The sequence below is a fragment of the Biomphalaria glabrata genome, chromosome 11 (genome assembly GCF_947242115.1).
Source record: "Biomphalaria glabrata chromosome 11, xgBioGlab47.1, whole genome shotgun sequence".
Classification (NCBI taxonomy): Eukaryota; Metazoa; Mollusca; class Gastropoda; family Planorbidae; genus Biomphalaria; species Biomphalaria glabrata.
Window position 1 is genome coordinate 34,947,475 of NC_074721.1, and position 25,116 is coordinate 34,972,590.

General features: G+C 33.6%; 1 protein-coding gene across 5 annotated transcripts in view; it reads right to left on the reverse strand.

The window, feature by feature from the left end:
• Positions 1-2,984: 2,984 nt before the first annotated feature.
• The window catches only part of LOC106070652 (O-acyltransferase like protein-like), a 41,214-nt gene continuing 19,082 nt past the window's right edge, over positions 2,985-25,116 (reverse strand). For all 5 annotated transcript variants that reach the window (XM_056003997.1, XM_056003998.1, XM_056004000.1 and 2 more), the window contains 13 exons: positions 24,450-24,611; positions 23,495-23,660; positions 22,802-23,036; positions 22,319-22,495; positions 21,478-21,571; positions 20,654-20,779; positions 17,328-17,493; positions 15,825-15,904; positions 14,605-14,703; positions 14,230-14,356; positions 11,870-12,062; positions 10,998-11,140; positions 2,985-8,639 (listed from right to left, as the gene is read on the reverse strand). In XM_056003997.1, coding sequence (XP_055859972.1) covers positions 8,484-8,639; positions 10,998-11,140; positions 11,870-12,062; positions 14,230-14,356; positions 14,605-14,703; positions 15,825-15,904; positions 17,328-17,493; positions 20,654-20,779; positions 21,478-21,571; positions 22,319-22,495; positions 22,802-23,036; positions 23,495-23,660; positions 24,450-24,611 — 1,924 coding nt within the window. In that variant the 3' untranslated portion in view covers positions 2,985-8,483. The remainder of the gene's footprint in view (positions 8,640-10,997; positions 11,141-11,869; positions 12,063-14,229; positions 14,357-14,604; positions 14,704-15,824; positions 15,905-17,327; positions 17,494-20,653; positions 20,780-21,477; positions 21,572-22,318; positions 22,496-22,801; positions 23,037-23,494; positions 23,661-24,449; positions 24,612-25,116) is intronic.

Below are 25,116 nucleotides of genomic sequence, written 5' to 3' on the forward strand. Positions count from 1 at the left end.
CTTCAGAAGGGTTTGATGCTAAAAAAATACCTCTTCAATATAAAAAAAAAGCAAATTACACACTAAAATTATTTGAATATAGCCAAGCCAATGGGGGGTTTTGAGTTTAAATTCCTCTCCTCCAGATGGTTTTGAGTTTAAAATCCCCCTACAGAGCGTTTTGAGGTGGAAAACCTCTATCTTCAATATTATTCTAAAGCAAACTATATACAGTTACCAAATTCCACGATCGTAGCTAAATTGGGTTTTGAAGAATAAAAAACAACAACAAAGTCCTGAGATTTTTTAGTTTAAAACCCCCAACAGATGATTTTGACAATAAAATTTCCCGTTTTGATATAAAATCTAAAGCAAACTACAGTCACCTAATTCCAAGAGCGTATTCAAGAGAGGTTACACATTTCTACCAGTGGCGGGGCTCCATTAATAAAGTGCAGTGTATAGTCATCTGCCGAAATTGAAAAACACTAAATGTGACTCAACAAAGATGGCTAAGACATATTTTAGAAGTCAGTTATAGAGATCGGGTGTAAATCAAGGAAATCCTATGACGAACTGTGAGTCGACCCCTTAGTAAGATTGTGACAGAGCGTCGCATGAGGTTTGCGGGACATGTTCTCCGACAAAATGAATAACGCATAATAAGAAACGGGATGACATCCTAGTACAACTTGGCGCCACACATTCATGGAGGTCCTCGGAGCAGGTGGGAAGAGGCTTCAGATATTACCAGTGACAGATTTTTGTGGAAACAGCTTGACGGCAAATGCCCCGAACGGTGCGGGAGGGTCTAAATCAGTAAGAATAGCACACTAGGTTTTTGATATAAGACTTTTTAATAGCAGGAAAATGCACTGTAGATACCTCAGAATATATATTTTGTTGGCATTCAATACCAGAAATAGTGCTCTTAGCGGCGGGGCTCTGCCCCGCGCTGGGGGGGGAGCTCCTAGCGCTCCCCCAGACCCACTTGCTAGCAATGGCTGGGAGTCAACAATTTTTCCACTAACAACAGGAAGAACCTATTCTAGGGCACAATAAACGTGTTCCGAAAGAATGAAGGGTCAGAATGTAATAAAGATTATGTACACACACACACATACATAGGCCTACATACGAATATTTTTTTTCGCGGGGGGGGGGGCGGGAAGGGGAGAAAAAAAACCCTACCCCCCCCCGAAAAAAATCCTGGCTACGCCCATGCAGTTTGGCCTATATACAAAATCTGATACTACACTTATTTAGGGCCTATTATACAACTTATAGCAAGGTTAATTTTGTAAGAGAACACTGAAAAGTCTACATAAATTAGGCAATCATTTCAATTTGACTGACAGCAAGTATGCCTAGATCATGCGGTGTCTGCGGAAATTAAGGCACTGGCGAAAATTTAGGAATCGCTCAAATGCAAGGCAGTATTTGACAAGGCGGAAAATTAGGCATCGGAAAATTAAGCGATACTTTAAAAAATTTAACGTATATATGGGCTAGTGACATTATCTTTAAACTACCAACTAGAAGAATTTCTAACGGCATTTTCAAGATAAAAAAAAGCGAACAAAAAGGAAAAAAGGGCACACGTGAGAATGCGGGGAAATGGCTCCAGATTAAGGGTCATTGTATAATTAATATATAGTTCGTTCATCGTGGGGGGGGGGGGGGGGTCTGACTTGCTCTTTCGTAGGCTGGTGAGACCTATGTGAGCCCGGCGAGTGTTCGACTGCACACTGGGCAGGTTATTCCAGTTGGAGCTAGTGTCATATGGCGTAGCAATATGGCCCTGCTTTTTTTTTTCTGCCGGCGCTGCCCTCTGCAATTTGTGCGTCAGTTGTCACAGCGCGACGCCATGGTGCTCTAGCACGTGCTTCCGTCTCCTAGGTCGTTTCAGCCAATGCGATTAAGGCTTTCAGATAAGCTCTGAGGGTGTCCCTGAAGTGTTTTCTTTGTCCCCCTTGTGAGCGCTTCCCTTCCCTTAAATTACCCATACAGCCTGATACAGGAGTATAGGGATGCGGAAGTCTTCCATTCTGCAAATGCGGCCTTTTCCCATCGCAGCTGGGACTGCATCAGGATTGTGTGGATGCTTTGCAGGCCCGCTCTTGAAGGACCTCAGTATCTGCTATTTTGTCTTGCCATTTAACATTCAATATTTTTCTGAGACAGGGCATGTGGAAGTGGATCCGTTTTTGTGTGCATGTTTCTGAGTCAGAGAGCAATGTAGGGAGGATGACAGCCCGATAGACCCTATTTGTGTTTTTGGTGATACCTCGTCTGTCCCAGATAAAATATAGGCATACATATTTAAAAAAAATCATCTTCAAAATTAATGCCGCTATTAAAGACTGGCTAATTTTCCGGTGTCTTATTCTCTGCTTTGTCAAAAAGTGCCAGGTGTGTAACTTTATAATTTTTCGGGTGTCTAAATTTCCTAGATTCAGTCAAACATTTACCACTACAATGTAGGCCTGAATATCAGCGAAAATGTTGTGCGTCAAGGTGCACTCTTTGGATTTATTCAACTGTCTCTTACCAAGTCTGGGAGTTTTGAGTAATGTTATAATCAAAGATCTACATGTTATATATCTATTATCTATGGTTAGGACTCTTCAGTGGCACCAGGATATAAGTTCTTATCACTCCATGTATGACAATACAATGAAAGTACAGAGAAAACATAGATCTACATGAAAAAAATCAAAATCCAACAAAACATTATTTAATTCTATTTTAATTTAATTTCCAGTCTTTTGAAAGACCCAAATTATTAGCTTCAATGAATAAAAAAAAATCCCAACAATTTGGCTGTGTTTGTTACAAATGTAAAATATTCATAAAACTACTGCTAGCAGTAATCATGTGACCAAGGGAAAGTTATGAATAAAAGGTTGAACAGCATTGTGCATTCAAATAGGTTAAGAAATATATAGGTAGGTGCAAGACTTTTGAGTCAACATTGATTAGCAGACAAAATGTTAATTTGTTAAAAAAAAAAATATATATATCTATATATAACTGAAGCAATACTTATATATTACTTTCATTCATCTGTTTTATCTTTATATGTAGGAGATGCAGTGGCTGATTTGTAAAAAAGCAATTGGCTTCTGAACTGTGGGCCTTGATTCAAGTCCTGGTGATTACTGGGATTTTTTACTTTCAGGATCTTTAGGTTACCTCAGAGTCCATCCAGCTCTAATGGGTACCTAACATATTAGTTCGGGAAAAGTAAAGGTGGTTGGACATTGTGCTGGTCACATGACACCTTCATTAACCATGGGCCACAGAACCTTTACATCATCTGCCCCATAGATCACTTGGTCTGAAAGGGGAACTTACTTTTTTAAAAATCTTTATATGTGTAGCAAAAGTGAGAAATTTTTACAAAATAGATTCACTAGACTATGAGACCTGATCTATTCGAGTTTCTAGATATAAGAACTAAAAGAACACTAACTATTAGAAGGGTTCAAAGCATTGGAAATTTGTTACAAATATATAGCTTCTCAATCTCTATTCATTTCCTATGTTTCTATAGTCTCCATTTCAATAGACTATAAGCAATGAGATCAATACAACAATGCACTCTTTGAGTTCAGAATAACATTGAGAAGAAACTCGTCTCTTTATCTTACAAATGAATGACTTTCCTTCTTTAAAAAAAGTAAAAAATTTCCCATAGTACAAGGTTGTCACCAAATTAAATTCCAAACATTCCTTCAAAAATGAAGATGATTACATCTTAACCCAAACCTCCTGCAGGATGGAGGAAGAGTCAAACTTGCAACCCTGGAGATGACATGATCAGGCATCCATGTCGCACATGAAATATTGCAGAAGTCATTAACTTTGATAGTAAATATTCCCAATGGATTTGCATAAAAATATAAACAGATGAACTTAGCATTGTTCTGCATATTCATGTAACAACAAGAACCTCTGATGTTTTGAGACCTTGGATAAGATAAAAAGATAAATACAAATGTTTTCCTCCTTAGGGATTCACATTTTTTTTATGGTTTAAAATTAAAATAATATAATTTATTTTAATAAAGGATTTTATTTGAAACAATATTTTACTTTAATTTAATATACAAATGTAGCAAATGAATCAATAATTCAAATATTTTAATCACACTTATTTACATACAAAATGATATTTCAGGGGAATGATTGGACAAAACAAATTACTGCCATCTCTTCATTCCTAAGTGGGCTAGCTGTTTCTATTTAATTAAATGAAACTAAAATTTATTGTTAAATGAAAACTTGAAACATTCAGCTCAATGGATGAATAAAAGATAATAGAAAACATAATACAACTATAGAACAATATGTGCTATAAGTACATCATTTTCACACATTTATAACCTGTGAGTTATACAAATTTTACAATCGAATGGCAGCTGTGTGCGGTATACAAAATTTATTTTATTCCTAAATATAGCGTAATGGAAACCATGGTGGGTCTATATAGTTTGCTGTGTGGTTGTGAAATGCCCATTGGAAAGTTTTATGAACATCTCATTCTAGACCTCAAGAAAAAAGTTTAGAGATGTCCACCTTGAAAAAAAAAAAATAGAGATATCCACTTTGAAAAAAATGTGACGTCTATTAAAAAAAATATTTAGAGATGTCAACTTTAAAAAAAAAAGATTTTGAGATGTTAACTTTGAAAAAAAAAACAAACTTAGTGATGATTTTACTTATTTTGTAATAAGTGCGGGGTAAATGCGTGTGCAGGTTAAACGGTTATAGCGTATGCAAGGTATATGCGCAAAAATACAGTAGATTTACTTTCAAGAAACAAAGAGAGTCTGCTCATTATTCTTCAAAAGAAACGTTTTTCACACTAAGTTTTGAGACATTAACATCAAGTTCAATAATTAGCACAAGCTTAACATTATATACTAGACTGGAACATAATATGTTTCTTGGATTAACAAAAACTGTTTATATGATTCAACAATTAGTTGCATAGTGAAAGATGACAAAAATCCCAACAATTTAGCAAAAAACATCAAATAGTAAAACATATAACAGTCAATGTTACAATAAGAAAATCGAATGATCATTTCTAGAAGCTTGATACACGAATGCATTAACATAGAAAAGTTGGCCTCAAACTTTTTTCTAATAACTAAGGCTTCTGTAGCTCTTTATGCCACAAACCTTCTCTATAATGATGTTCCTAAGTAAATGTGAGATCATAAATAACTAATAACTTGGCCAATGGGCCTCATTCACCAAAACGAACGGTCAAGTGATGACCATTAATAACACAACAAAAAAATACGGTCATGTGAATTAGGTCATAAGAAGTATAGAATAGATAGGGAAGCATGAGGGGCTCAAGTGTGTTTGTTTAGAATTGGTGAATGAGGTCCATTAGGATCCTGTGGTAAAAATTTAATAAAATATTTCAATTCAATGACATAGAACACAATGACATATTGTTTAAAAAATTTTTACTGGCTTTAAAAAATGCTTTGGGAATTTCTGGTGCATAAATAAATAAAAAATGTATACTGGCAGTCTGGCACAATGTACACAGAAATTTGCAGAAACTAATTCATGACCAACAAAGTCTTGAATAACAGGGTACTGTTGAAAATGATGCATTGTATTTGCAGAGCAAGCAGAAAGATGGTATTGAGATTAATTCATATCAGCTGCAACAAACAAAATAAAAAAATAAACAGGACTAAACTTATCCTGCTGAATATCAGCACTGGTTAACAACAATGTGGAGCCCTACATTTGCAAACAAGATGACATCCCAGAACATTAGAGCAGTGACACAAGGACTTATGGGAAAGCTTACCAACACAATAAAATAAAGTGATGTGTTTTGTTATCTTCTCAGAACATTTTGGGGGCCTCATATTGGGTGGTCATATTAAAACATCACTCCTATTAATGTGGTCATAAATAAGTTGAAGTACTGGTACATAAACAAAAATCAATGGTTCTGGGTTTTTGGGTCACTTTGAAAATTGGTTTGTGGTTGGACTTGTACAGATTAAATCATAGTTTCCCAAACTGTGTTCCACGGAGCCCTAGTGTTCCATGAGGCCTGAGTAGCTGTTCCATGAACTACTGGAATAATTAACTAGTAAGCCACCATGTGAATTAATCTCACAAAAAAAATTAGCAAAGTGTTCCGCTTAATACACAGAATGTGCAAAGTGTTCCATTAAGGAAAAAATTTGGGAAACACTGGATTAAGTTATATGCAACAAATCATAATCTTCTGAAACTATATTACAGCTAAAGATAAGAGACTACTGTTATTTAGATCGTCAGATAATGAATCTTTTGGTCCACTCAAACCCTTTTGTACAGATACATGGATTCATGCATAGAAACATTTTGATTTGTCTGCTGAACACAATGGACTGATTTGATTTAACAGAACATACTATCAGAATTTAAAATTACAACAACAAACAAAATTTCAACAGCAATTTAAAAACAAAAAGCATGATCAAATCAGCATTGGTCAAACATTAACAAGTTCATACATCCATATTTATACAGCAGAATAGTGATCAAACTAAACAGACATGGCTTGTTTGTTAAATATTTAGTGAAAAAAGTTCTGTCACTTGTCTTTGTTAGTTAAAAATAGTATTTTGTATGGTTGCTATCACTAAATGTAAATAATCATTCAGAGGGTAGCTATAACTAAAATTATAGTCCTTCCTAGGGTACCGGTAGCTATACTTAACTTAAATAGCGGTAAAAAAATCTCCAGTCAAGTGATCGACACTTGTGTTGTCCCGGAGAGCTTTGAGTGAAACTGCCCATGACTAGAAAGGTTGAAGAATGTGGAGTGTAATTGTGTCCACGTTTACACTCCTGACAGTCATCGTTTGGTCTGCATTGATAAGGAAGCCAAAACACAACGCATTCTCATCCATTCTGTTCCCAGAAAGTGTCACGTGAAACCTCAAATAACTGTCTTGCCATAATAGGCTGTACACAAGGCTTTTTATTCTAGGATTGATTACAAAATTCATAGCTATTAAATAGTTATTTTACAGTGGTATACTTTGAATCACTAGTCCTCTGTAGTTTCAAGTGAAATGTATAAATATCAAATAATTACAATTTTATCTTAAAATGTAATCACAAAATCAATATAGAACATTTTAAACTATTAAAAAAAAATAAAATAAAATGAACCAAAACCATAAGGTTTGTATAAGCAAGAGGAATGGAGATAGGTGGAAAGAAATACATCAGCAGACATCACTGGATCACATCTCCCCAGTTGTCAAGGCCTGACTTTATTTAAAAAAAAAAATGGATAAGACAAGCCAGGCAAGATGGATGCCGAAAATGGACCAGACCAGTTCACAAACTTCACATCAAACAACAAACACAAAAATCAAAACTTTGATTCCATTTCTTTCTCCTTGGTTAGTCTGAGGGAAACTCAGGTGGGGAGCCACATAAGAAAGTTGCTCTAACATTAACAATAGTACACAGGGAAAAAAACAACAAAAACAGCAGTAGGAATGTTGAGATTAAAATAAGAGCTGTAAAAATATAATCCACTATTTCTATTGGTATTATAAAATAAATCAAGAACACAGCATTGACAAAAAATAATTAAAATACAAAATAATTAACTATTTCCATTGATGACAATAGTAAAATCAAGAAAGCAGTATAGAATATAGCAATTGTTTCCAATGATATCAAAAACTAAATCAAGAAAATGTATAGAATATATTGAACTAAACAAATATAGAATAAATTCATCTAAAACTAAGTTAAGAAAACAACATTAGAACAGAGCTAAATATCTCTATTCTCTATTGATAAAAAAAATTGAATCACTAAAACCTATAGTTTAGAATATAGTCAACTATTTCCATTGATAGCAAAAACTAAATCAAGAAAACATGTAGTTTACAATTTAAGAGTAAACTAATATTTATTGATGTGGAAAACTAAATGATCCTGAAAATGTGAAACAAAATATTTCGCAGTAAACACTCAGCCTCTAATATAATGTAAACTGTTTTGTTTAGAATAAAAAGTGCATCTTTGGGTTAAAAATGTGGACAAGAAAAATGTAACAGGTCAAAGTGGAAACAGTAAGCAATAACACAGGTAAGATTATCTCAATTGTACAACTGCTTCAGGAGGAATAAACTTTCACCGATTAGCATTACTGGCATTCTTCTTTCAACTCATTGTGCCATTTTTTAATGCCACCAACATACATATTTGAAACGTAATAAAAAAAAAAGACATAAATTAAATATACGAATAATATACAAAAACAAGAAAGTTTATTGTGAAGGACCGTTAGAGAAATTATGATAACCTACAAAGTTATACAAAAATTACATTTCTTGGGTTTGCATAAACAGTGTGGATCATAACATGAAATAAAGCTGATTTGTTGTAGAGAGTCATACAAAAGTTGGAAGAGAAAAGTTTGACAAGAAACGTTTTTCCTCTGTGTAGAGTTACTCCAGCAAGTTGTGCAGCTTTCTTTCAGACATCCACTTCTTGAACCGCAGACGGATATGGCTTTCAAAGGCAACGAAGGGACACTCCACACATGAGATCAGGAGGAAAGCCAGGCCATAGGAGCAGACAAACAAGGCAATGTAGGTGTAAACCTAGAGTCAGAAGGAAAAGACTAAAATCAAACATTGGTTCTAGAGGGGAGAACATCTTATTCAAATTTCATACAAGCTTTGAGAGATGAAAGAATGTTTGGCTGAAGACACTTTCCTAATGAGGTACAGTATTGTTTAGATTGAGCATCTATTGCTTTTCAAATGCTACTTGTGTGTTTTTATTGGCATTGTGACATCGAGCGAGGGAGAAGGTATTTCTATGGAAAATTCCCAATCAACCAGTGTCCCTCAATAATACATTAGTTGACAAAGGTTAATCTCCATATAAAATACATATCGTAGGCCAACAGCAGACTTTGTAGCATCAAAAATTATTTCAGCAGTTCTGGTTTCTTCCATTGCCTAGATGTTTCTTAAGAAATTCTCTATGCACCTGTGGTGTGTCATGACGACCCTCTAATAAATCCTCACAGATATTGATTTCAATGTCATCTACCTTCACAACTTTTCAATCTATAAGCAATAGTCCATATCCTGCTTGTCAACAATGAAAAACATCATTTTTTCTTTTCAATTATTTCTCTCTACCTCTTCGTTTCACTAGCTAGTAACTGTGTACATTATAAAAATAGATTGAACAAGCTGTAACAATATTTAGAACATACTTCAAATACTCATATATCAACAGTACTCTGATGAATGTATTAAATTAATTAATTAATAATTAAATCTTTTATATAGCGCTACTTTCATGCTTATAGCATGCTCAGAGTGCTATTGTCTAATCTCATTTGTGGACCGGTGGGGTGGGAGTGGGGTATCTGGGAGAAGGTTAGCCCTCAGTAAACACATCTCTGCTCGAGACGGGTGTCAAACCTTGAGCCCCCTTCATAGGTAGCCAAGTCAAATTCAAGCATACTTAGCCCTTCGACCACGCTTTGCACTGTTGTATAGTATTGAGAAAAGTTAATTGATCGATTATTGAAGGCTATAAAATATTTGACATGTTTTGGATGTTTCTTCCTAGTCCAAACCTTCCTCAGGACGACGGGATATGGCAGCGGGTAGAGTACTATCTAGACGACCAGATGACGCATACCACATGACCAGGCAGCCACAAATTTTATGTTATTTGTTGTGATTTCATTACTTTGTTTTGTTAGAGTGGAGTTATGGTCCTATTGTTTTGTTAACAAAATACCATTAAAAAAAATTGTTTTTAGTAGATCTAGTGCTTTAGCTTTCCATTGTTATGCTACAATTCTGTGTACAGTTTATTTTTATTATTATTTTTAATGAATAAATATGTTTTTTTGTTCTAATATATAAATATATATTCTTTTCTTAACCGATTCTAGGTGTTTCTTGAATAACTGATAGTAAAGTACCCCTTTCCAACCTTGTGGTATATAGGGCAGATGATGTAAAGGTCATCTGTTTATGTGGCCTACGGATAACAAGGGTTTCATGTGGCCAGTACAATGACCGACCACCTTTACTTTTCCCCAACTAATGTCAGATACTCATTAGAGCTGGGAGGACTCAGACGCACCCAAAGATCCCGAAATTAAAAATCCCAGTCTTTGCCAGGATTTGAACTGGGGACCCTCGGTTCAGAAGCCAAGCGCTTTACCGCTCAGCCATCACGCCTCTAATGATGTAAGTAATGATGGCGAAAACAAGCTACTTGAAAATCAATTCTCAACATACAGAACATTCTTTAACTTTCATACATACAGAACATTCTTTAACTTTCATACATGCAGAACATTCTTTAACTTTCATACATACAGAACATTCTTTAACTTTCATACATACAGAACATTCTTTAACTTTCATACATACAGAACATTCTTTAACTTTCATACATACAGAACATTCTTTAACTTTCATACATACAGAACATTCTTTAACTTTCATACATGCAGAACATTCTTTAACTTTCATACATACAGAACATTCTTTAACTTTCATACATACAGAACATTCTTTAACTTTCATACATACAGAACATTCTTTAACTTTCATACATACAGAACATTCTTTAACTTTCATACATACAGAACATTCTTTAACTTTCATACATACAGAACATTCTTTAACTTTCATACATAAAAAATGATTGTCTTTAAGAACAGTTTGTTAGAGAAGAAATTTCACTAAAGCATTCAAGTAATTCTTGCCATGTGGTATGTGCATCTGAATGTTGCCCAGGTTGTACCAGGATTAAACCCAGCCTGCTGTCAACCCCTGACATCCTGCAGGAGGTTTGGCATAAAATAATAATAAACTTAATTTTTGCAGAAATGTCCAATACTTATAAAACAAACAACATCCCAACTTGCTAATTCTTACTCTTAAGCATTGAGAGTGAACTGTTTTACTTTCTCTACTCACCAGCTCCCCCAGGTTCAGGTAGAAGTTGTTATGTGCAGACTCAATGACTACATGGATTAAGATTGGGTGAAGCAGGAACACACCATATGTGATACGACACAGAGGAAGAAACACATTCCAGGACAAAAACTTGCCCACAAAGGCTGAAAACAAAGGAGGAAGATTTTATAAAATGTTGAATTTACAAAAAAAAAAAAAAAAAAAAAATTTAAGTTTAATGAGCACACCAAAGCACTTGGTTTTAGAACAGAGGGACAATGAATTGAAAGCCCTGTGAGAACCTGTGATCTTCAGCTTTGGAATTTTGTAAGACAAACATGAATTAGCAGAAGCATCATTACATCATCTACCCTATAGATTGCAAGGTCTGAAATCGGAACTTTACTTATTATTTACATGTATTGGAGAGCCTGATGGTTTTTGGCCATAGAAACAGATTATATGTTCTATGGACTTCAAGGGGAACTTTTACTTTAGTTTAGTACAAGACACACTGACAGTGTGAACTAAAATATTGAAGGGTGATGTCAGTCAGATTTGCAACAAAATATTCACATCAAAAAACTGGCACAGACTGCTTTTTTTTTTTTTGGTCATATAAGAACTAAATTAAAATCATGATAAAATAAGTTTTATAATCTTAACACATCAAGTTATTTAGTTCACACATTCTCTATCATATAGTGGCTTGGAAGCCAACTAAAAGGGGAACATATCAGACCAAAAAAAATTGGTGATCTTAGTGTGGCCATAGGATTTTATTCTTATGTTTACAGCAGGACTCAGCATATCTACATTTCTAAGAATTAATATTCAAAAATGGAAGTCTAGTGCTGAAAATAAATATATAGGTATAGTTATTTATACCATACCTCCCTGCCCAGTGGAGCAGCAAAATATAACCCAGGATAAAGCCAATGCCCATGCTGGCCGAGAGAAGGCTTCGTAGATGGCTGTCTGTGTGCCAGTCCACTGCTGACCTCCTTCTCTATTCTCAAGGTACGTGATGTACGGCAGAAGGAAGAGAATAACACAAGACACAATCCAGCCACAGTATAAAAACATCTGAAATAGACAAACACATATATAAGCAATTCAATCCAGCCACAGTACAAAAACATCTGAAATAGACAAACACATATACAAGCCATTCAATCCAGCCACAGTACAAAAACATCTGAAATAGACAAACACATATACAAGCAATTCAATCCAGCCACAGTACAAAAACATCTGAAATAGACAAACACATATACAAGCCATTCAATCCAGACACAGTACAAAAACATCTGAAATAGACAAACACATATACAAGCCATTCAATCCAGCCACAGTACAAAAACATCTGAAATAGACAAACACATATATAAGCAATTCAATCCAGCCACAGTATAAAAACATCTGAAATAGACAAACACATATACAAGCAATTCAATCCAGCCACAGTACAAAAACATCTGAAATAGACAAACACATATACAAGCAATTCAATCCAGCCACAGTACAAAAACATCTGAAATAGACAAACACATATACAAGCAATTCAACACAAGTGCAAAACACATCAACAATAGTATACAGTGCAATCAACATAATTTTAATTCCTATAATTTATGTAGGCTATCAAGAGAAAGGCTGGCCCATGTTGTTAAGCTTTTCTTTGAATGATCCTTTCTTTGTGCACCCTACACTGTATCTTTGAAGTATGACTTTCAACAGGGAGTCATGTATTAAACAATTTTATTTTAATTTTTCAAAAAGACATATATGAGCCAAACAAAGTTTTAATCAGAATATTTTACCAGACAACTATTCAAAAAGCATAATTTTATTTTAAAAGTTTGATCAGAATTTTTCACCATCCTCCAATGCACATTACAAAGTTTGATTAAACCTTTTTTTTTAGCTAGCACATGTCTATTGAAAACTTTAAATCAAACTTTTTAATGTGTGTTATTCATTTACAAACAGAAAGCTTTACATTAACATTTTGTGCTATAATTCACAAAATATTGAACTGCTGTCATGTATTTTGGGGGAAGGTGCGGTGGCTAATAGTTCCAGTTTTGATTCCTGAGATTTTTAATGTTAAGGTCTTAAGGGCACCTCTTACTCATCCAGCTCTGAAATTAGTTTGGGAAAAGTAAAGGCATTTGGTCATTGTGCTTGCAACATGACACCCTCATTAACCTTGGGCTGAAGGAACAGATGACCTTTACATCATCTACCTATAGACCACATCTTATATAATACAGATGTTACTTCAAAAAAGAAGATAATTATGTCCTACATGCATATTAACCAATGACCTAAATTCTGCCAAGTCACTGTTTTTCCTGGCTAGCTCAGGTAACCCATTCCATGCTCTAATAGTGCTAGGGAAGAAGGAGCATTTGTACTAATTTGTCCTAGCATATGGAATGAGGAATGAGCCTTTATCTTTGTATCTTTCTGAGTATTTTATTTAATTTTGTTTTTGAAGATTATGGTTCAGTGTTTTATGTATAATTGCTACTTTACTTTTAAGTCTTCTATCCTGAAGACTTTATAAATTTAGTGATTTTACTAAAGGTGTTACTCTAGTCAAATGTGAATATTTGTTTGTTATGAATCTCACTGCTCTATTTTGTGTCTGTTCCAGTTTCTTAAAGTTTTCTTGAGTTGAGGGGTCCTGAACTGGACCAAGGTTTATCCAAGGTTAAATAACATTTTAGTTTTATGTTTTTATTTGATTTATAGAAATTAGTAGCAAAGTAGAAATTTCTGAAAGGGAAACTTTACTTTGACTATGTATTTTGGGAGAGTTGGAAAGCCTTTTAAACTCTTTCTCGATGAAACTGTTTTTCCACATTTTGACAGAATTCTTTATTTTGCTCATTACTATTTTACTCCCCCTGTTATGATTAAGGTTCAATAGCTTTGTCGTTTGTTACAGAAATGTTTTATTTGGTCTAGAATTAAAGGGGAATGCAGGTTCTTTTTATAGAATGCAAATTAAAGTTTATAAAATAAAACATTTATTTAATATTATGAGGCCAAATCAACGATGGTACCGTCGATTAGGAGAGAAAGAGTTAAAACTCAGATAAAGTTAATAGTCACAATTTTTTTCATTTTACTGTTGATATAGACTTTGTGTTTGTGAGTTATATTGTTTAAATAACTTGCCTTGTATGCATTTTAACAAAAAATGGTTAAATAGAGAAACATTGAAAAAGCAAAAGTTTGTAACCTTTCTAAACTTCATTTGTCTGTCACAATTGAAGAGTAGATATCCCAGACCAAGTCCTATACAGTAAACACCTATTCTACTGTAAGGCTTTACATAGATCAGTGACCAGTACTCATTTAAACGAAGCCTGAAGAAAAAAACAACAAAAAGAATTATTTATAAAAACACAAAATATAATCATTAAATAAGATTGTAAAAAAAAACCCAGGTTGTTCTGTTTAATTTAAGAAATAGACTAAAAAACAACAATTTATTTAATGAAATGTAACCATGAATAAAAAAATTTATTTTAAATAAATAAATGAGTTTTTAAAAAAAATAAAAAAAAGAAAAGAAAAAAAAATAAAAATAAATAAATTCTGTAAATAAGCTCACTTTAAAACATTTCCATTAATGCCTTCATTCAAAACACTGACAACTACTATCTGTAAGGTCAGAAACATTCCAATAAGTGCAAAACCCAGCCTAGGTTTTCTGAAGATAAAAAGAAAAAAAACAGCATTTGATTTGGACATTCTTTTGAATAAAAGTCTCACTAAGATGTAAATGGGGATAAGCTCCCATTGTTAATAAAATACACTAAAATGGCATGGGTCTCAAATAGCCAGTGACAATCAAGTTTAGCACTTGACCTGCTCTTGTGGCTAGGATAGGGCAACTCTTAAGATTGAAGCCCCTAATGCCTTGTGGTAATAAGGCTTCAGGAGATAACATTGAGGAAACTCAGGAGTGGGGCCCATTAGGCATTGGGAATGTCACCATATCAAGTTTGATATTCCTTGTAACAAATATCATGCAAAACATTCCTTAGGATCACATCAGCAAGGTCAAGAGAGAAAAGCCATGATGCATGGGCCACCCTTCACTTTCATCTATCCCTAAGTCTTGGGGCACCACACATGAACCATTGTTCTCCATTCCTATGTCCTTTACCTTGATTAGAATCTCTTTCAATGACAAGCCCTTTCATTCTTAATGTTATCTATCACTATCTCTGTCTGCCTCTTCTTTTTCCTGGCACTGTTCCTAAAGGAAAGGAAAGTCTTTGCAAGCCCTGAGGACCTTGCAATATGGCCATTAAGTTTTGTCTTTTAACAGTGGTCAGGAGGTCACTGTGGGGCTCATTGTCTCTTTATCTGAGGCCCAGGACTCATCAGGGAGCACCCATTTTTTTTTTAGACAAACAAGGCCATATACATGGAGAAAAAGACATATTTAGGTTCCAGGAATCCTGTGTATTTGAACACAATTAAGATGGTGTCAAGTAACAATCTATAAAAAGTTTTAAGTTATCTCTATAGTGCTTGTGTGTCCAAGAAATTGTCCATCTACTGACCAGGCCTTATGCAGCGAAGCAGGGGAAAATGACACTAGGATGAGAGCCTTGGACCAAGATATCCATAAAAGGAGGCACATGAAAGGCAAGTTATAAAACTATTACCATGCTTACAGAAACCAAAATGAAAAATGTTTGCCATCTATTAGATCATAATTTCAAATAAGAAGGAAAAAAAATATCCATACAAATATATAATAATAAAAACAATTTTAAAAAATGACTCAAGTGTTGATATATTTAGACACCAGTTACTTACATAAGTAATGGAATCATAACAAGTGGTGCCATTATAAAAAACTGGAAATCGTTCGCTAGATAATAGGTGTGAGGAAGGCACTGAAATGGAAGCCCAAAAAAATGTATTAAAATATACAGTTTTTTTTTACATCAATTAATAAAGGTTTAGAAAAATTAACCACTCACATACACACATTGAAAAAAAAAACAACCTATCACGATGCTTAAAATATTATGTACAATTCAATTACATAGATTTGAGTTACAGTTCATGTGCATTTAGTTATAGTGTCCGTTAAGAACCATGTAGCATTGAGGAGAAATCATTCTCCCAAAACTCTCTTTCTGGTAAAATCTCAACAATGTCCTTGTTACAATGTCAACTGTTTGCAAGTATGTCTTGCTGGCTAGTTAGGTGATCTTGGCATATCCCTGTCTACTTCTGCTGTTCTTGGGTTTCCAATTAACTGTTTCTAATACCGCATTGTTGCTTCTTAACTTTGCTACTAACAGAGTACATAATAACAACACCTCTGCCCTCCCCACTTTTACTGAAACACATTTGAACAGTGATTGGACAATTCAGTTTTTGTAATGAGTTTTCTTTATGGATATTTTTTTTTTCACTAAAGGGACATAATTCACTGGTCTATTCAACACGCACTTAAACTTTTGTTTTAAAAAATAATAAGGTAAAAATTGATATTTTTAACAGAAAAAAAAAAATTTCAACTAAATTATTAAGAAATCTATTACCAATATAATGAAGGCATTTGAGGATCTAAGGGAAAATTCAGTAGGTAAAAAACAACACTTGACCTTTCCATCAAAAGAAGTCGCAGTGGCTAAGTGGTAAAATGCATTGTTCCCAAACTGGGGGGTTACAGGTACGAAAGCCAACAAAGACTGGATTTATCATTTCTGGATCTTTAGTGTGCCTCTAATTCCACCCAGCTCTAATGGGTACCTGACATTAGAAGGGGAAAAGAAAAGGTGGTTGGTCCTTGTGTTGGCCACATGACACCCTGATTAACCATGGGCCACAGAAGACCTTTATATCATCTGCCCTATAGATCGCAAGGTCCGAAAGAGCAACTTTGCTTTTTTACTTTTATTTATGGCAAAGTAGAAAGTCACTGACCTTCAATGCCATTTACTATCCAGCAGCCTTTCCTAATTTAATGATATGAAGACAGGGACTTAAAACAATAATACTATAATAACTATAGGAATATGTAACAGACACTAACTGCTCTCCATGCTTGTTTGGTGACAGAAGTTCCAAACTAACAAAAATACTTTTATTTTTTCTTGTCTAATGTGTTTATGTGATGTAGCAAAGGACAACATTGTGCAGGAAAATAAAAAAACCCAGACATTTTCTAAAGATATAAAATACTACACAAGCATACAGTAAGTAACAGAGAAATATAGAATACTTCCTTGAGGAAAATAAACTTTTTTTAGGTCTAGATTTATCACCTAAAAACCAAAATAAAAATCTATCTTTAGCTTAACTGACCATATTATCTGGGTCATAGAGATTGTTGATGAAGAGAACATTGGTCCACCAGTTCTTCTTGCAAATCTTCACATTCTCAATCTCATGAGACCACCGTGGTCCATCTCCCATGAAAGGCATTAAATTGGTTCCCAGCATTAACAGAACTGCATAACAGGGAAAGATACTGAAGAAGAAAAAGAGATGATCGTGATTTAAGATTAAAAAATTGCTTATAATGTGTTTGACTAATTTACTATCTCACAACCTTTCTCGCCCTCACCCAGAAAGTTACCTTATCTTTAATTTTACAGACATTACTTCAAAAAAGAAGGTAAGTTCAATAGTTATTGTTAGAGATTGGAATTAGTAGAATTGATTTTCATGAACATGTGATCACAATATTGTTAATTCTTTGGCCAGGTCTTCAATCTTTTGAAACTAAATAAAATGCATATTTACAATTTCCACTGAAATCAAAAAAATCCTGCCCTTGAGTTTAAAGTTTGATCTAATATGGCACTTTAAGTTTAATGTTTGATCTAATATGGCACTTTAAGTTTAATGTTTGATCTAATATCTTATCTTATATAATACAGACGTTACTTCAAAAAAGAAGATGATTACGTCCTACGCGTCATGCATTTAGTCATGCATATTAACCAATGACTTAAATTCTGCCAAGTCACTGGTTTTCCTGGCTAGCTCAGGCAACCCATTCCATGCTCTAATAGCACTAGGGAAGAAGGAGTATTTGTACAAATTTGTCCTAGCATATGGGACGAGGAATGTGCCTTTATCTTTGTGTCTTTCAGAGTATTTTATTAAATTTTGTTTTTGTATTTGAAGATTATGGTTCAGTGTTTTATGTATGATTGCTACTTTACTTTTGAGCCTTCTGTCCTGAAGGCTTTCTAAATTTAGTGATTTTACTAAAGGTGTTACTCTAGTCAAATGTGAATATTCGTTTGTTATGAATCTCACTGCTCTATTTTGTGTCTGTTCCAGTTTCTTAATGTTTTCTTGAGTTGAGGGGTCCCAAACGGAGGATGCATATTCTATTATTGGCCTAACCAAGGTTAAGTAACATTTTAGTTTTATGTTCTTATTTGATTTATAGAAATTTCTTTTAATAAATCCTAATGCTTTGTTTGATTTTTTTGTAGTTTCATCAATATGTGGATTCCATGATAGTTTTTCATTTATTATAACACCTAGGTATTTTGCGTTTTTAGTCTGTGATACTGGTTTGCCATGAATAAGATAAGTGGAATTAATTTGTTTTAGTTTTTTTTGTTACTCTTAACAACTGACATTTTTCTGGGTGGAAAGACATGCTCCAATTTGATTCCCATTTCTGTAATTCATCTAATTCTCTTTGTAAAATATCTGTGTCTTGTGTTGTTTTTATTGTTCTATATATTATGCAATCGTCTGCAAATAATCTGACTTTTGTTCCTGAACTAATGCAATTTGGTAAATCATTTATGTAAATTAAAAATAGTAGTGGACCCAAGACTGTACCTTGAGGTACACCTGAGTTTACTGTTATCGGTGTTGATTTAGAGCCATTTATTATTACAGTTTGTTCTCTCCCTATCAGAAAGTCTTTAATCCACTGATGCAGTGGACCATTAATGCCGAAATATTTTAATTTTTTAAGCAAACTATGGTGGTGAACTTTGTCAAAAGCCTTAGAAAAATCTAGTAAGATAGCATCTATTTGTTCACTATTATCTAAACCTTTTGAAAAATCATCAATTAGTCCTATTAGTTGTGTTTCACATGATCTATATTTCCTAAAGCCATGTTGGTATGGTGTGAGGACATTATGTTTGTCTAAGTGGTTTATGATGTTGCTACATATTATGTGTTCTAGGATTTTACATGTGATGCTGGTAAGTGATACTGGTCTGTAGTTCCCTGGGTCAGATTTTTCTCCTTTTTTAAATAGGGGGGTGACATTAGCTTCTTTCCAGTCCTTTGGTACTCTGCCCTGGTTAAGTGAAGCCTGAAAGAGTATTTTGAACACTGGGGCTAGCTCATTACTTAGTTCTTTGAGTAATCTAGCTGGAATACCATCAGGTCCAGAAGCTTTATTTGGTTTGGTGTTGGCTAATAGTTTCTGAATTCCATTTTCTTGTACTACTATATCTTCTATGTTGTCTACTTGGTTCAAATTCAGTAATATGTCTTTGTCTCCTGGGGCTGAGAATGCTGATGCAAAGTATTTGTTTAGAATGTTTGCTTTAGTTTCATTATCATTATGTATTTTGTTATGTTCATCTTTTAATGGCGCTACGCCTGTTGTTTCCATTTTCTTAGACTTAATGTATGACCATAGGTTTTTGTTGTTATCTTTAGATATTACATTGTTTATGTATTCACTCTGCAGCTGTCTGCTTACTTTTTGGGTTAAGTGTTTAATTTTTATATACTTTTTGTAAACTCTTTCTGCATTAGTTTCTTTAAATTTTCTATAGAGGTTTTCCTTCTGTTTACAAAGCTTCTTTAGTCTATTATTAAACCAGCATTTATTTATTTTGTTTGATGTGTATTTAGTTGGTATATGATTTTCTATTATGCTTTTAAGATGGTTTTTAATGAAATTCCAGAGGTCATCGACTGGTTGGTTAATGTCTTTTTCTAATAAGAATGTTTGTTGAAAGTTTAGTGCAGCTTGGTGTAGTTGTGTTAGGTTACATTTATTCCAGAGTAAGATTTTTCTTTTAATATGGCACTTTAAGTTTAATGTTTGATCTAATATGACACTTTAAGTTTAATGTTTGATCTAATATGACACTTTAAGTTTAAATGTTTGATCTAATATGACACTTTAAGTTTAATGTTTGATCTAATATGGCACTTTAAGTTTAAATGTTTGATCTAATATGACACTTTAAGTTTAATGTTTGATCTAATATGACACTTTAAGTTTAAATGTTTGATCTAATACCACACTTTAAATTTAATGTTTGATTCAATATGACACTTTAAGTTTAAAGTTTGATCTAATATGACACTTTAAGTTTAAATGTTTGATCTAATATCACACTTTAAATTTAATGTTTGATTCAATATCACACTTTAAATTTAATGTTTGATTCAATATGACACTTTAAGTTTAATGTATGGTTTAATATGACACTTTAAGTTTAATGTATGGTTTAATATGACACTTTAAGTTTAATGTTTGATTCAATATGACACTTTAAGTTTAATGTTTGATCTAATATGACACTTTAAAAAAAATCCTACAACAGATAAGATAAAGATATTACAAAGAAGTTTTCAGCAGAAAGGCATTACATCTAACCTCCTAACATAAATCCAACTATGGTCCTTACCGTATAAGTCTATGTACAATCATGAAGAAATACTCTTTAAGGCTCATGATCTTTCTCCAATCTGTTTGTTTGTGCTTTCCAGCCTTAGTTTTTATCTTTAAGAAATTATAAGCACCTAAAGTACCACTGAAGAATAAATTATATGGTATCCATTTAATAAACAATAAAAAGTACACTGAATACATTTTTTAGACTCAAATATATTATGTAGTCAAGATTATCACCCCCAAAAAAAAAGTTAAATTTAGGAATTTAGGAATATAATTTGGTAAAAATTACTACGTAAAAGATGATCAGTTAGAATACAACTATTGACAAAATAAACATGCCCAAAGTAATGTTTTGAATCATTGCAACTATATCGAAACACATATAGCATGCACATATTATTATGTTAATTACTTAATCAACAATGAAATGCGTTATAACTATTTACTTAGCTGGTGTCATTAAAATGCTATCACTGGAAGATCAATTTTATGAAGGGAAAAAAAAGTGGATGGATGGATTCTAAGCTGAACATAAAACCTCAACTTCACATTAGACTTTCCTGTCTTCTACTTTCCCTCTCTGTTCTAATTTCTTTTGTCGACATGGGGATGGGAAGAATATGTTAAAAAAGCAATTCAGGTCAAGTCAAATAATCAATATAATATCCCTAGTCTACATTGTAAAGGCCCCTCATTTTGGTAGCCAGACACTCACTATGCAGAGACCTTCATTGCAGGGCCAGAAAATATTCCTATCTCCCGAGCATCAATACCAAATGTGTGACATCTCTCCTCCTACTGTCACAAAACAATGTGACATGACTGTAATATTACCTGAGAACAAAGAACGAGTCAGCGGCTAGTGTTGTATTGATGACCATCTGCATCCACAAGGTCTGGGTCATTTTGACAGCAGACAAATAGTTATCTGGAATACATTCCCACCCGTGTTAGTTAGTTAGTTACATTCCACAGAAACTATCTACTGTAAGATTGTTACACATAGCAGTCATCCAGATTTACTATTTGCTCTCACCCCCCCCCCCCCTCAAATCAAATGATACACAAAGGACTGTAGCAATTTGGCCTTAAGATTTTTTTTTTATATTAAGAGAATTTAACCAAAATAAAAAAATCATCAAATGGAAAAGTGAGAAAGTTACTAAAAAAAAAGATAGGAATTTCAAATGAGCTTTCAACATTTCTAGTTTCCTCATGACCACGTGAATACACTAGTTTAATGAATGAGAAGCCAATGACTGAACAATTTTGGACTTCACAATTTACAATGTATTTACACTGAAACTGCACATGTATAGCACATGGTAACATCAAACACTTTAGTTCAAACAGTCTTTGTTACAGCAAGTCAAACTAATCTAATAACAATACAAAATGGATCACAGATGAATTTTTTTAACATCTTCACTTTTTTCTTTACATTAGAACAGAACATTAAGGAGAACTTCATAAAATAAATAGAAAAACTTATCATATAAATGATCTCTCTTTAAAACAAAATTACTCATTCCAAAAAAGCTTTTATAGGCAACTACTATAAATGTTCCAGTCAAATTAACATTGACAGGCAACTAACAAGCCTGCTGCTAAACATAAAAATCAACAACCAGGCACATAGGTGAGATAAAGGTCTGCTGTGCTAACTATATCTTACCCACAATATCAGGATTCCAAAACATAGTTCCATACACATTTCCCAAAACAATCCAGGCGATACTCAAAACACGGATACCATTAAGACAAAACAGAGTGTCTGCTGAGCCGTCTGCCAAAATGTGCCGTGTATTTTTACGAAACGAGAAGGACAACAAAAAGTCTGTCAAAATGTTTTCTGAAAAAAAAAAATGTATTTATTTATTAGTCCAAACAAATTAAAATTCATTTTGTCTACTACTGTCCACCTCAGATGCCTTCTCCTTAAGGTACGCAGAATGTTGTGACTAAAATGGGATAAATCTGAAGTGACAAACTTCTCCAAGTATGTGCATGGAAATAAATCTATTTTAAGGCTAGCCAAATGGGAAGCCATCTTTCTCTTGTCTACCTCAGTCCTTTTGTTATCCAAAAAAACAGGTGAATAACACTGAAGTTTCAATCAATTGGATTTACTGTATAAAATAAGGTACAGAGCGCTCACCTGATGAAGTCAGTTTTTTAGATCTGTGTGAAGGCCGAACTTCAATAATACTATGCTGCCTGTTGATTCTAGGTGTCAAAGATACAGATTTCCTTTCTATCGGTGTTGGAGGTATCTCCATGTTACTGCTTGTTACACTGTTGGCATCTTCATCTGGCACTGATTCTTCAGAGTGTAAATTTGTGTGAGGAACCAGATCGGTAGTTTCACGCATCTCAATGTCCTCAGGGATGTCCTGAAATTAAAAAAAAGTAAAGTATGCACACAACTAATATTTAGATGAAATATAATTGGGATGTCAATATATTTGATAAATTAAAAGATAAAATGTGAATATTTTAAAGATGGAGTTGAGAGAAGCTCTCCAATTCATTGATAAGTCAAGTTCTAACAGGAAGTCACAATGTACATACCAGAGCATCATGTTTAATGTTAAAAATGTCAGCACACTGACTTATGAAATTTTAGTGGTTTTTACCATTATCTCGCCTGATGTTTAACCATACAGTACATGTTCTACAGTTTTTAGTTTTTGATACAAAATAAGTTTAAAACTAGTCAACTGTATTCTTTACCAAGAGGCCAAAACAAGACACAGGCCCCAAAACACCCCTATGGAAAGAAAAATATATATATTGGTGCAGTCATTTGAACACTCCAACATAATAATAAGCATGAGGAAGAAGAAGTCACCTGTAGATCTGAATGCAAAGGTGATGTACCCAAAATTGATTTGTGATTGTCTTCGACTGGTACTTTATTGACCAGAGTAACTGTTTTGTCAGTATTTGCATTCTTTGTTTTATCATGCTCCAATGTTTCTGATGAGGAGAGAGTCCCCCTGCGTCGACTTTTTCGCCTGAAATACAACATTCAACAAATCAATAACCTATTTTAAAAAATGACAAGGTCAAATGAGTTTTAACTATTATCTATTATTTTTAAGTAATAAGTAAAAAAAAACAACAACGCAAAAAAACGTCTTCAGTCTGAAATAAACCATAAGAAAAGAAAAAAAAAAGGGGGGGGGGGGGTAAATTTTCCAAAGTCTGTGAAAAACTTTAAAGTGTTCTTGAGCTCAAACAAATTTTTGTGAACTCTTTCTCTCCTATTCGACGATACCATCATTGATTTGACCCCATGAAATTGATTTGTGTATTTATAAACATTAATTTGTGTTATATAAAAAGAGCTTGCATTCCCATTTAATTCTATATCCAATAAAATATTTTCTGATGACAAAGTGACTGAAGTTTAATCATAGCAGGGAAGTGAACTACAAATAAACCAAATGAATAATTCTGTCGGATAGTGGAAAATAATTACAGAGAGAAAGAGTTAAAGCCAAGGTATCAAACATCTAGCATTGAAGACCAAGACCAGCAATGTTTTGAGATATTCTACAAACAAAAGAGATGCTGGTTCAAATCCTTTTTTAAACCAAGACATCATCACAAGGGGAAAGTGATGAATGAACAAAAAAAGTTCCCAAAATTTTAAATAAACTGAAAGAATAAAAAAAAAGTTTTGTTCCTTGTATTGAGCTTATCAGCTATACATCTATTCTGCGTGCAATTTATTGAGCTGCAGCTATACATCTATTCTGCCTGCAATTTATGTACAGTATCATAGACTAAAGACCACCAACCTAGGAGTAACCAGAATTCTCAGGATGCCAAAACTGTCTGTGTTGTTCTCATAGCCAATGGTGATCTCTGGTCCATGCTTAACTCTCAGTTTCTTGCGCCGTTTATTGATATCATAACTTGTGCCCAGGATGACCATCAGTAAGATGGTACAAAGTATAAATCTTAAAATAGATGACAACACAATATGTACACTTAGTACAGATATACAGCAGAACAATTGCAAGCTTTAGAAATGCAAATAGCTACCCACGTATACAATTTGTATAATATGCAAGGCATAGGTGTTGCTTTGATTTTGAAGAATAAGAATAAGTGTGGTATTTCACTTCATGCAAACCCAGTTGGGAACTGTAATAGCCGTAGCCTCATTGTAGGACTAGATTAGGCCAATTTACATACTCTCCTACTAATTCCAAGCATTTACTGCAGGTATAAATAGTAGTTTAGCTTGATTTGCATCATTTGTTAAGCTTATGTTTTTTATATGCAATCATTTTGTTACAGTGTAAAATAAATTAATATTGAAGATGAACAGAATGTTTTTGTCTGAGTGCATGAGGCTATCATAAGATAAGGCCTTAATTTTCTAGAGGATGTTTTAGTTAATTTTTTATTTAGTTAACAAAATAATGGTTACATAAAGGAATAAGACAAAACAATTTACAA